A 14,450-nucleotide genomic window follows, 5' to 3' on the forward strand; every position below is an offset into this window, starting at 1 on the left:
TGCTTTTGACAGTATCACAATCGTGTTTAATGGCCCTTGCCTCACAAGTTCCCGTTTTATCCACATTTAATTGAATAGATCCCCTGGAACAAGATATGGTACAAAAAATAAAATGATTAATTAAAAATCATGGACTCATAAGAACGTCTAATTATTTGCTGTCATTTGGCTGACGAATAGAACCTATTAGGCACTATTCACTGATCACTTGAATTATGACCTTCCAGGGAGGTGTTATTCCTTTTAGTTTCTAAGAATTTATATACGTATTCACAGTGCAAAAAATAATGCCACTTAGCAAGTTAAGATTGAGTATGACTTAGTTCTAGGATTGACACACAGAAGCTCAAGAGGCGGAACCCACAGTATTTATAAAGCTGGTCTCGCCAAGCCTTGCTGTAGCCACATAGCAGATAAGCAGTTGAGAAAGGCAGATAGCAGAGCCGGAGGCCGCTGTAATTCAGTTCCCGCTCAGTGATAAAGCACAAATAGATTAGACCTGTGCAGAGCCAGATGAGTGCACAAGAAACACTTGCCAATGCAAATAAGACTAAAACAAGAACACATTGTTGGAATTTCTGCAAGTTAGTTGTTAATCAAGTAGATCATGGCATATTAGGGCCTTTTAACACATGTTTTTGACATCTGGCCCTGCGTGGCTGACAGTTAAATTAGTTTTGTGATTGACGGAGAAATATTTTGTAGTATCGAATCATCAATAACACTTAAAAACATTATAGTGCTTGCTGATTTTTTTTGTCATCGATGCCCAGTCAATAGTACAAGTGCTTAGAGTGAATCAACGTACTTACCAAATGACTCTGACACCTTCTGGATGTTAACACGCATACTTAATTTTATTTCCCTTCCTTTGAAGCTAAGACGATCCCCAAGTCCCCCGAGTTCTTATTCCTTCCTTCAGCTTCTTTAATTGCCTGTTGTATGCCAGACAGTTTGCCCAGCCCTGAGTTAAAAGATTCACAGGATTTGAGTGCTGCCCTTTGGAAAGCTAGGCTGGGCGGATGGACATGCAGTAAAACCATAAGAAGGGCGCCAAGTAGGAATAAAGGCCACGTGATCCAGCCAGATTGATTCCTGGGAAGGTTTCCAAGTAGTGAGGCGACATAGTCAGTTGGAACTTAAAAAAAATGTCACTCCAGCAGCTCATATGGTGGAAGTGATGGCATGGAGAGGGCCTGGTGGCCGGGTAACCAGTTGTGATGCTTTTGCAACAAGTGTAGGCATGAGGGTTCAGCTGCTGAAATTTTTAAAAGCCCTTGAGAGACTTCCTGCGCACTGAGGCCATTTCTTCTTTTGTAGATGGCATAATCTTCCACTAACCAGGGTCACAGACAGAGTCAAATAGGACTATAACTGGAATCAAGAAGAAACAAATGTAGGCAATTAGTAGACTGATTTGTTCTGTTTCCACCCCCACTGTTGTAATAATATACTTCATTTTAAAGTGTTTTTAACTAATTGCAAAACAATAATGATACTTCTTTTTTTCCTTGAGAGCATTAGATACATAAATTATTGTCATTGGGGTAGAACAGTTGCATCCCTGGGGGATCTTAAATCACAGGCTAAGTGTTCAAACTAACTTCCCTCTGCATCACATACTGTTTTACGTTGTCTTATGTATCAGTCCTTCTCTCATACTACATACTTATAAGAATATAAAAGATAATATCAGGAACCTAAGGAGTAGTTGTTAGACACCAGTATTTTTTAATGTTGCCATCCAAAAGGGAGTTCATATATATGTTGGGTAATTTGAAACAAATTTTAGAAATCTAACTCAGACTTAACCCTAATGGAATTTTACTTAAAAAGAAGAAGGCTTTGGGGCGCCTGGGTGGCTCAGTCAGTTGAGTGTCTGCCTTCGGCTTGGGTCATGATCCCAGGGTCCTGGGATTGAGCCCCACATCAGGCTCCCTGCTCTGTGGCGGACCTGCTTCTCCCTCTACTGTTCCCCCTGCTTGTTCTCTCTCTCTCACTGTCAAATAAATAAAATATTAAAAAAAAAAAAAGAAGAAGGCTTTTATTTTGATACTGGTAAGGTTCCACATTTTTGGAAAACATGTCTACCAGAGCAGTGTTTTCATTTCAGCATATAAGTCAAGGGCAGCAAGATTCTCAGATCTCCTTAACGGGCACCATGCGTCTGTTTGTGGCAGTGCAGTCTCATGGCCATGGCTAAGACTCAGAGAACCTGGATGCTGGACTGTGCCTTCTGTTAATGTGCTGGGTCACCTTGGATGAGTTAGCCAGTCTCTGGGCCTTGGTTTCCTGCTATAGTGTTACTAGTAGCACTGGTTCAGACCGTGCAATTGCGATGAGGTCTAGATGGAGAAGGGCACATCACAGCACCTAGCATGTAGTAAGCTTTTAGTAAAGGAAAGGTGCTGTTTGAACTATGTCAAATTCAAGCAATGTTTTGGAGTCTCTACTGATTGCCAAGAAACCATTGGAAAAATATGGAGGAAATTAACATCTCTAGGCACATTGGCAAATTACTTATCCAATGAGCTCATTCTTTATTTTGCCTTAAGTTTTCACTGTGATTTCAGACCTAAGTCCCAGAGGGCCTAGGTCTGCCCCACTTACTAGCCAGAGAAGAGTCTTCAGAAACCAAGGAAGTTTTTTTGATATCAAATGGGAAAGCCAAGCAAAGAGGGTTGAACCAAAAGGTTCATTCTGCTTCTTCCACTTGTCCATTAAAGGCTTTAATAAGTCTAGGGTCTTGGTGCCTAAACCTCCCCCTTCTGGAACTGCTTTTGGAATTTCCCAAGTACCACCATAAACCAAGAACAGTCTCAGAGCTTGAACATTAAGGTCTCTTGCAATGTTGTGATGCTGACTTTTATAAGTAAGCCAAAAGCCATATTGCTTGTCTTTCCCAAATGCTGTTATGCACAGTCTCTCTTCACAAACCCGAGTTTGACTATCTTGCGTGTATTGACTCGTGTAGAGCATTTCCTACATTTGTCGCCTGCCATTTCCTTTTGTAGTGTGTCTTGGCACACACATTGATGGTTTCTCACTTCTTTTTTGATAATTGCCTCACAGGAGAGAATAATTGAGCGTTTGAAAGAACAGCGAGAGAGAGATGATCGGGAAAGATTAGAAGAGATAGAATCTTTCCGAAAAGAGAACAAAGATCTGAAAGAGAAGGTCAATGCTTTACAAGCTGAACTGACTGAAAAAGAGGTGAGTCTGGAAAAACAAATGAACCATACTGATAGTCCTATTCATGGGAGCCTCAAGAGACTAGAGAGTGAGTTTGAGGGGCTATGTGAAGGCTTTGGGGACGTAGTTACCTTTCCTTGGCAGAGCTGTCTGAATTCGAAGGAAAATATTTACCGTAACTCCCTTCATCAGGATGCCCTATGCCCTCTTCTCTACTCTAACCACAAACAATGTAGCTCCTGGAAAGTTTTCTTGATATCTTACCACATTTGTGTGGCTTAGAGGATTCTGTATTTTTTCCATGTCCCATGATCTTTTGCTTGGGATAACAACAATCTCAATAATGACATCTCCACTTATTGAGGGCCTGTTATATGCCAGTCCTTGTGTTGGGTGATTTACATTCATCTGTGCTGTTCAACCGAATCACCAGGTTAGTGGATACAGTACCATGCTGTACACAAAGTATAGGTTAAATGTGGCTATTCTTCTGGAATATTTATTTTACATTATGGTAAATAATTTAAAACAGTATTTTCATGCTAGAGCAAACGTAGATGCAGAATACAAATCCTACTTGCATTTTTTTAAGTAAAACAATATACTTTAAAGAAATTTTTTGCCTGGGGATTATGGAGAGGATAGGTTGGGCTAGACTCTCCATGCAATGAGGGATACCTATAACTCCTTTAGTTTACTTAGGGATACTTTGATGGAGAAGCTTGAGAAGCAGTATTGCATGTTATTTTGTTCAGCCTCCAAAACTCTGAGATATGTGCCATTGTCCACAACTGGCCCCTTCACACTTCTTTTTGTCCATGCGAAATGTCTATCTCCTTTAGGGCTGTTAGAGATTCTTTCCTCCTGTTGGTCAATATCACTGCATAGTTGTCCATTTTCCAGCCCCAGATTATTACCTCAGCCCTTGGGTTTTGGTAATTCTATACAAATTAAAGTACTGTCTAAATGAGGACTCCAAGAGTGGGAGAATTGATGAGTAATAGAAACAAAATGCATATTCCCTAAAATGTAAGCACACTAGTTTTTTGTTTTTTACAGAGGAGCTTATTCTTTGATATGAAAATAAAAAATGTGAATTCTCTTCCTACTATTTCACTTCTACATCTGACTTGGGGGATCTGTAATTACTGTAGTTGGTATGTGGCAGATGGCATGGAAGCTTTGACCTCATTTCCAATAACTGATTGCAAGTGTTATTCATGGATTTGCACCTTAAAATATATATATACATACACTTATAATTGAAAAGAGATCTTGATAACATTGTGGAGCATAGCTTTAAATAAAAATAATTTTGTAAACAGTGCCTACATTGTATGATTTCAGATAGGCATTTCAGCCAACATTTATTGTTCCTGTATAGTAAGGTGCCTGCCACTGGGATGGGTGTGTCAGTCAAGGTTCTACCAGAAAAACAGAACCGTATTAAGAAATTTAACCATATTAAGAAATTTACTGCTAGGAATTGGCTTGCACAGTTATGGGGGCTGGCTAGGCAAGTCTGAAATTCATAGGGTAGGCCATCAGGAAGGCAGGCTGAAAACACTCCAGACAGGAACTGGCACAGCAGTCCACAGGTGGATTTCTTCCTTCTCAGGGAAATCTCAGTCCTGCTCTTAAGGGCTTTCAACTGATAGGATCAGGCCCATCCAGACTTGGGAATAATATCCTTTACTTAAAATCAACTGATGATAGGTGTTAGTCACATCTACAAAATACCTCCATAGCAACACCTAGATTAGTGTTTGATTGAATAACTGGGAACTATATAGCCTAGCCAAGTTGATGCATATAGCTATCAGACCTGGCAATTTAAAATGTAAAGAGAAACAACATATAATTGTTGTCAGCTTATAATTTAGTTGGGGTGATAATCACCTTTGCATGACAAAATGCCTAGATTGCAAGGTCCTTTATTATTTCTGTGGGAGTGGTATGATAAAGAGCATTGAAATTGAAGTCAGAGTTCTGGGTTTGAGACCTGTGTCTTCCTTTAATAGGTCAGAAACCTTGGAGAAGACAGTTCATGTGAACCTCAATTTCTTGACCTGAAAAATGAGAGTGGCTACTCTGTTTCAGAGGGTTGTTAGGACTGGGTAGTTTGTTGAGTGATGGTGGTGTTATTTCATCAACAAGATTATTCCAGGGCCCAGGAAGTAGCCCAGACACAAAGTATTAGGTAACATCATTTACTGAGTGGCCACTGTGTGCTTAGTGTTTTTCTAGGTGCTGCAAATGGATATAAAGGAAACTCACAAAGTCTGATTTGGGGTAATAACTGAATATTTTAGTTACATTGTTAGATGGTGCTAATCGTTTCATGTTTGGTAATAGACATTGCCTTCCTAGCTAAGCAAAGTTATGTTCCATGATATATGCACATATGTACTTCTCTACTTTTTGAAATTCAGACTGTCCAGGGGAGCTCTTGGTTTCTGGGCATGATTGATGAGTGGAACAATTTAGGCAAACCCATGTCTGAGTTGGTTCATTATATCTGTTGAATTTGGATTTACCAAGGACTGGGATGTAAAGTCTACTCTAAATTTTAAAAATAATTTTATCTTTGATTCTATAGAGGGTATTTTAAAAACAATTGGTTATTTTTCCATTAAAGAAATGGAATTTGATAAAAAACTTAACAGGATGCTTCTTTTATATTTGATTTGCCCTTGGGGGGGGAAAGCATTAAAGTTAGTATTTTCTTTCATATTTGTCTTAGAGTCTGCACGACTTGACAGCAATAAATGTAAATGGAAGGTTCAGAGTGTCTGTTTTGCCATGACATGTAAAGACCACCCTGGGACTTACATCATTAGCATGACTTTGAGACGTGAAACATGCATTTACTGACCACACCATTTGGTCACATTTGATTCTACTGCAATTAGATCCTGCTCGGTTCTGTAAGCTGGCCAATTTTAATTTCCTGGCCAGAGCCGGCTATTGTTACCTTAGTAAGACTATATTTACCCTTTCTGTCTAATGCACACTTTATTACTATGCAGAGAATCAATGTATTCAAATTGAAGAGTAGTAGAAATTGCAGTGTTTTACTTACTAGTGTTCTTTCCTTTCAGTCTAGTTTAATTGACCTCAAGGAACATGCATCTTCATTAGCCTCAGCAGGGCTGAAAAGGGACTCCAAATTAAAATCTCTAGAAATAGCCATTGAACAAAAGAAAGAGGAATGTAGCAAATTGGAAGCACAGTTAAAAAAGGTAAGTGAAGTCCAAGAAAAAAAAATGCTCATTTTACAATGAATTTATAAAATGGAAAAGGAAGAGATATTTTGCAAAGAAACAAATCCCTTATCTTTTGCTGTCTGCCGATAAGAGAATTAGGCACTCTTAACTTATGAAGTCTGCATCAAATTGGCCAGTGAACCTGAAAAAATATCTTAGGTTTCCTGTATGAAAAAAAACTTGAAAAATAGATGAAAATAGTAGTGGAAGTAAAATATATATATATTGTAAAAATAAGCTGCTACTCTGGGTAAATCTCAACTATAAAAAATAAAATAAAAATGTTTGTAACAAATCAAAGAATCTGGGGTCCCATTATATGTTGATAAACTTTTACTACCTTTAGAAGTAAGTCAATTTTTGTATTAGAACTTTGTAAAAGTTTACCTGACAATAACAAATTTCTAGACATCCACCCAAATAGTCAAATTCCCTAGGATATCTGTGGGATGACTATTTGTACTTAACCAAAAATGACCTTAATATCTTAGAAAGCTTGTTGAATGTAGAAGACTTTGGAAAAGAAAACAGGATCTTTACATTGAAGCATTAACATGTTTTCTCTGAACTGGACATTTTTGTGGAGTACATTTCCAGTCATGCATTGTTCCTTTGACTTTTTCCCTGTGTTGTTTGGTACGTCTGCACTCATTGTTCACATAAAACTCATAACTTTATGAGTTTAAGCATTTTGTTTCCCTTTGACAACTTATAAACTTATTCAAAAGAGGTGATAAGAATCTAAATAATCAAGCAAAGCATATAATGAAATTTGACTATGTATAATTTATAGCACACTGGAATGGGGATTTATTTGCTAAAGTTATGAAAATATATGATACGGATGATAGGGATGTTAAAGCATCATATGTCTGTGGAGAAATTATTCTGAATATTTGAAAATTGAATATACTATTTTGTATGATGCAATATATAACTGAAATGTGATTATACTCTGTTCACGGAATTTTAGAAATTGTCCTGAAAAATTTCACACTAGTAAAGTCTCCTTACTGAAAAAAATAGAGATCAAATCCATCTACAGCAAAACAGCAAGAAAATCACTGTATTGCAAAATCTACTTTCCAATCCACTCAGCATCTCACTTTTTTCAAGTGATATCTAGTTAAGCAGAAGTCTCGAACAATAAATAGAAGAATTTAAATGGCCCATTTGAGGGTGCTTAAGTGGCAATTGACTTGGCTGTTTATGCATTGAGTGTATTATAATACATTCTTGACACATAAGAATGTGTTCTGTAATATGTTATACATACATGTACATATCAAGAAATGAACCTCGGAAAGGTACTTTTAATTTAATGAACAGTTTTGTGATCACAAGGCAGCTCTAGGATAACTGTGAGAGAACTTCATTGACTCACTTTGCATTAGCTTATCTCAGTTGCATTGTGCTGAAATCCTGAAGAAGGAGGACCTCAATTAGATCCGGCCATGAAAGATAGCTTCATCAATTTTGTGTAGTCATTGTGGAACTGAGGCCACCACATATATTATTTCTGCAGATACATACTCAACATACTCCCTTTTAGTATAAGTCACCTATGGAATTTGAAACCCTCTAATAATTATAAGGAGGAGTGTCCCGTATTGACACTTACAGTTTCCATGTATATGACTTGACTAGTTTAATAAGTGAACGTCTATGCATTTCAATTTAGTTTCTTTCAACGTAGCTCTGATTTGCCCAAGGAATCACTCAGAGCATGTGGTTTCCTTAAACTCTCAGGTACACATTGTGTGCTGAAATTCGCAGAGCAAATCCTGTAAACATTTTAGCATTATTCCTGACAATATTTTAACATTCTGCCACATCACCATGATTAAAGTGACAAATATGGTTGTTTTGCTGTAAGGACCTATTTAATTTATGAAAAGATAACTTATTTCTAAGTATATAATGTTTGCTATACTATCTCCTAAACGCATAGTACAGTGAAATTAAATAAGGTAATTAATTATAATTTAAATATTTTCATGCCTAACCTGCAGATGCTATTTTGTTATTTTTGGCTCTCTAGAATCAACTAAATTCAAAAGTTTAAAATACTTTTTCTAGTAGTCTTTAATTTCTGCTAATAAATAGTTCCGTAAAAACCTCAAGTACCCATCACCTTAAAAAGAATTGAGATCTACATGAAATATTTGAAAATATAAGCCAACAGTATGTGAATATACATATAAACACATCATTTACTCATGGAAAAATAAGCAGCTATAAAAGCTTAAGGAGTGTCTGGGCCTCCTTTTAAATAAAAGGGTATGTGACTTGTGAATAAAATATAAAGGGTTACTAAATGAAAGCTGAAAACATAATAGTTTTATTATGTCATAAATAAACCATGAATTCCCAATGGAATTTTGCTCAAGATTTGTGAGCGTCCATGTATTTTTGCCATAAAATATACACAACATCGTAGATGTGTTTAGCTGAACAGAAACCTTGTTTGCCAGAGACAATGGGATCCAAATTGTGATTTAAATTTATTTTTGTCTTATGAACAGTTCTTGACATTGGTAAGGTGAGTTTTTACATGAAAGTTTGTGGAGAACATTCACATGCCTTGTTATTTTTAACCCTTTATTGGACTGTTAATTTAGGTCTCCACATACTTCATGATGAAAAATGGTTATAGACAGAAAAGGAACTGTTCCTTACACATTGCATCCCACATCTTAAAAACAATACCATCAAATATTCATGTGTGAGGAAAGTTTTCCTGATATTAATGAGGTTGATAAAATGATAGTAACCACGATGCACAGCAATGGGTTATGAGTGTGCTTTACAAATTACTGCATTCATTAATCTTAAGTAGATACCCAGGGGTTGAGAAGAACCTCATTAGTGATATGTGGATAATTTTGTCTTTCAAAAGAGTATGTGGTGTTCAATATGTAGAAGTAATTTTACCTTATCTAACTAGAAATCAATCGAGAAGCAACAAATCAAAATGTTATGATTTGGTAATTTTCCAATTAATACCATCTTTGAGGAGAGTGGCTTTTTTTTAACCATGGTAAAATTATCATTTACTTCATCAAAGTCAAACAAATGAAAAATTCAGGCTCTTCAAACGCACATGTCTCAGCTTAAAGCAAAGTGAAAGTTCCTACAGTATTTCACCTTCTACACCTTGACGTTGAGCCCCAAGTTAATGATGTAGGTATTTAAGAAATAGAACCTGAGAGTGATATTTAAGATAATATTCAGTACATTTAAATCCACAAAAATTTAAATCTTCTACACAAAATAGACTGGAGAGCTTTACAAATTCTGAAGTACTTGGAACATAATAGGATAGTCACTAAAAATTACATTTTTATTAATTATGAACTAACAGTAGAAGCTGGTAATGGGCAAAGGATAATACTGTATTTTGGTTCCCTTTATTCTTCCTGATGACTTAATTTTTTTCTTCTCCCATTTACTGTTAATCCTGTAATGTCTTGCTTACTGATATTTTGCTATTGCTAACCTGCTGTTTGCTGATCTATATTTTCCTAAAATTAGACTGAATAGAAACTTCAGGCTTGTGTTAATATAAAAGAAGAGCTATAAACTCAATGATAAGATTTAATTAATCTTTTATTATTACCATCTTTGAAGTTCAGGTAATAAATTGCAGGCTTGGCCAAAAGTACTTCTTCTGATTCATTGCTAGAGGCCAGCACTTCATGTATCATCAAAAGTGGACAGCTTTCTTTATTTCATGGGTTATTTAACTTGAGAAAGGGAAAGTAACACAAACCTTAAATTTCTTATTCCAGCTATTCTTTTTTAGGAGCCAAAGTCAACATTTCTATTTCCCTAGAGCCTCTCACTTTCACTGTGGAATGTTTAGAAACTGAAATTTCTTCTTTTTTAACAACCAGTTCGTCTGTGCAAATGCACTGGATTTGTTGAGCTAATGCTGTTTTTCTGGATCTTTCCTTCTTTCCCTGTCTGTGCTTCCATGCCTCCCCAACTTTGCAATGTAGCAAGCTGAGCAGTTGTTCAATCAGATGTACAACCCAGTAAGTCATTTCTGAAAGTTCCCGCTGTAACATATCAAAGCATGAGGATCTATTGATCACATGTCACGGTGTGCCATACTGGGGAGGTTTCAAAAATATATATGAGTCTCTTCCCATTTCTGTTCTGTCAAAAGAAATGATCTGTGCAAAGGCTACTGCCATTTCTTTTGAATATGAAATTTAAAAATTAAGAACTTAAGAAAATATTGCCAGCTCTGATTTTACCTCCTTCTTAACTTCAACTTTAAGGCTATAGAAAAGGGGAGGTCAGCTGCAGATCTAGGCTCATGGAACTCTTTCTTAGTTCCTTCTAATTCAGAGTTACCTATGTGAAAAGGGATAGCATTTGTAAAATAGCAAGCAAGTCAATGTAAATTACATTCAAATGATAGAAGTTAAAATAGGCTTAGATTTTAAAATAGGGCTATGCTCTTTGAGATTGGTAAATGCCTCACATTATTGTGGGTTTTGTAAGAGTTAAAAACATGTCATTTAGCTGAGGAAAAACTAAAATATAGCCTCCTAATAACAGATAGTAACAATTTTGATTATAGCTTAATGATACACAAAACAGGTAACTAGTAAAAATATATGTAAAATGGCCCAGATGCCACCACTGATTTTTTTATCCTAATGACAGGTGTGCATTTATATGAAGCAGTTTATTTGTTTCTTTAACTTATTAAAGAAGAAAGACCTTTTTGTTTTGTCAACTCAACTGGCGTAACTGGGTGAAATATTACCTAAAGGTGACCAGAATTCGTCATTTGGCAGATGTGATCTGTGCTATCATGCATTCTAATTACTTCCTATTTATGAATTCCCATCATGGGAAAAGGGAATAGCATAGATAAGGGAAACAATTCAGCCAACAGCTTTTTGTTAAGCTGCTATTCCAGGATACATACAGCATGATACACAAGATGCTTGGGTGTATTTAATTAGATTCAACCTCCACCCTCCATTCTTTAAAACAGATTTTATTTTTGCAAACAGAATTTCTCAATTTCCATTGGTGCGTCTTTATTAACCTCTTTCCACAAATACGATTTTTCGCAGAGTGGGAAAAATAATCCAAATTTCCTATCCCTTAACATTTGAATGGGAGTGTTATTTATTATTATTTAGTTTTTTTGTGGGTGGGGGGGGCAGAGGGAGAGAGAGAATCCTAAGCAGACTCCACGCCCAGCACATGAGCTGGACTTGGGGCTTGATCTCACAAACCCAAGATCATGACCTGGCCTGAAATCAATAGTCAAACGCTTAACCGACTGAGCCACCCAGGCACCCCTTGAATGGGAGTGTTAATAAGCAGGCTCTAGACGATGGGTAGGTGAAGAAAGACAAGACTGGAATGTCTTTAAACTTGAAAATTGACCCTGGGGAAAAATGAGTATTTTCTTTAGATCATTTTTAAAAAATATAAAATAATCTCAGTGAAATTGTTTCACATTTACTAGTTGGGGACAGGAAGAAAACCTAAGTATGTCACATTTTGGGTATGTGCAGGACAACTGGGGAGCAGCAAAGAGTTATCAGAAACATGACAGGATTTCAGCATCCCTGTCAGAATAGGTAGGACCAAAGAAATAGCTCTGTTAACTTTAAGACCATTTCCAGAAATAGTGATGATACGGCACTTATTGGACTTTCCAACCACAGTGGCAGGTCTCCAGGAAGCAAAAACTAACTTTTCTCCTTGAATTAATTAAGCTAACCCATTGGTTTGGCATCCTGGCAGTATAGCCAGCCTCTCATTATTTCAACTCTCCCTGTCTGCAGATATTCTCCGGGTCCATTTCTTTTTTGGACTGATAGGGATACAGCATGGTGGACTTTCTTTCCTTAACAGTCTTTAAAAAAAAAAAAAAATCATGTTATTCTGGTTATAAAAGTAACATATGGTCACAGTGGAGAATTTGCAAAAGTATGGAAGTATAAGAGAAAATAAAATGACTAGACACCTCCTGGCACAAAGATAATCACTAGGAGCATTTGGGGGGTTCCCTACCCAGACATCTTTTTTGTTATTCTTATCCTCTCCTCTCTCCCTTTCTCTCTCCTTCCTCCCACTTCTTTCCCTCCCCCTTTTCTTCCTTTTTGCTTTCCCTATCTCTCCTTTCTTCTTTTTTCTCATTTAATATTTTCTTTTCACCAAATTGTGTCAGTGTTTATTGAATTGTATATTCTATTTTTATAACATATCATCAGCATTTTCTCCAGTAACTATTTTTCCAAAACACTATTTTATTATGTGATATTTCACTGTATTTAGTCATTCCCCAAATGTTGCTTATCTCCCTCCCCACTTTTTTTTGCCAGTATATAATGCTCTGAAATACATCTTCCCACATTTCTACATTTGTCATGGAATAAATTCCTGGCCAATGATTTTTAAAAGCTCCTGATAGTTCTTACTGTGTTGCATTTTAGAGTCCTTCTACCATGAACTTTTTTTCAGCACTGGATAAAGGCAGCCTTTCTGCCACACCCTGACCAACACCAACAAGTGTCATTTTTCATAACTTAGACAAATGCATAGGTGGAATTTTTTTTGTCATTTTGACTTTGTTTTCTTTAATCACTAGAGTGGTTGAGGTTTTTAAAACATTTACTAGCTGTTTGTATTTTTCTTCCGTGAACTATTTCTTTTGGTCATATAAGCACTTGTTTTTGAGTTTACCGTTTTGTTCTTTGGTTTGTATGAGTCATTCTATACTTTATATAGAAACTTTGTCAGATTTGTGGCAATATTTCATTTCATTTAAATTTTTAAAAAAGATTTTATTTATTTATTTGAGAGAGAGAGAGCGAGAGAGCAAGCACGAGAGAGGGGAGAGACAGAGGGAGAAGCAGGCTCCCTGATGAGCAGGGAGCCAGATTCAAGGCTGGATCCCAGGACTCGGGGATCATGACCTGAGCCAAAAGGCAGACGCTTAACCGACTGAGCCACCCAGACACCCCTCATTTAAATTTTTTTTTAATAAAGAAGACTATTTTTAGGTTTCTTGACCTGTATTTCCCTTTAGAATTTTCTCATTTTCTTTAGGCTTAGAAGCCATTCTCTGATTTCAAGAGTAGGCACTCACATTTAAAACTTTTTAATGTTACTTTTTACATCAGTTTAACCCCTTTATGTGTCTTTAGTATATTTTGATTCATGTCAAGAGGTGAAATTTTAACATTATATATTTTTAAATGATCATCTAATTATCCCAGCACCATTTATCAAGTAATTCTTTAACTACTGTTCTTCATACTATTTCATTGTATACTAAGTTTTCATCTGGATGAATGTCTTGATTTCTGAGCTGTTCAGTTTTATCAATGTCTATTGCTTGTTGGGTCAGAATTTTAATTATTGTGGCTTTATAATATTTTTAAGTATCTAGTGAAACAAATTCTACTGTAATTTTTTCTGCTTTTCATTTTGTTTTAGTCTTCTTAGCCTTTAATTTTCTGTTATTCCAAGTAAACTTCAGGATCACCTTGTCAACTAAAAAGCACAACTGTTGGTGATTTTAATTTGAATTATACTCAACCTATAAAATAATTTTAGGATGATATCTTTCCAATATTATTTCTTCCAATTCATGAACTTGATACAACTTTTATTTATTTCATAGATCTTTTACAGTAAAGGTTTGACATTTTCCTATTATAGGCCTGTGATATTTCAAGGATAGTTCTAAGTATTACTATATATCTGTATCTATCTATCTATATATATCTATATATATCTCATTACTAATCTCCATATCTATATAGATATATCTATATGTACATAGGTATATCTATCTATATATAATTTTTAAGTTACTAAAAATTTATGTGAGGTTAATTTTTGGTGAATGCTATATTTCTCCTTTTATTTTCTAACTAGTTATTGGTACCTAGGAAATTTCTTTTATTATTGTATGTTTATTTTGAATAAGGCCACCCTATAAATTTTGGT

The 14,450-nt window shown here is 35.9% G+C and overlaps 1 protein-coding gene across 1 annotated transcript in view; it reads left to right on the forward strand.

Moving 5' to 3' along the window:
* Positions 1–14,450, forward strand: part of ERC2 (ELKS/RAB6-interacting/CAST family member 2) — a 674,422-nt gene that overhangs the window by 377,863 nt on the left and 282,109 nt on the right. The window contains exons 8-10 of the mRNA XM_040628134.1: positions 3,073–3,213; positions 6,294–6,434; positions 10,460–10,495. Coding sequence (XP_040484068.1) covers positions 3,073–3,213; positions 6,294–6,434; positions 10,460–10,495 — 318 coding nt within the window. The remainder of the gene's footprint in view (positions 1–3,072; positions 3,214–6,293; positions 6,435–10,459; positions 10,496–14,450) is intronic.

The sequence above is a fragment of the Ursus maritimus genome, unplaced genomic scaffold (assembly GCF_017311325.1).
Source record: "Ursus maritimus isolate PB19 unplaced genomic scaffold, ASM1731132v1 scaffold_14, whole genome shotgun sequence".
Lineage (NCBI taxonomy): Eukaryota > Metazoa > Chordata > Mammalia > Carnivora > Ursidae > Ursus > Ursus maritimus.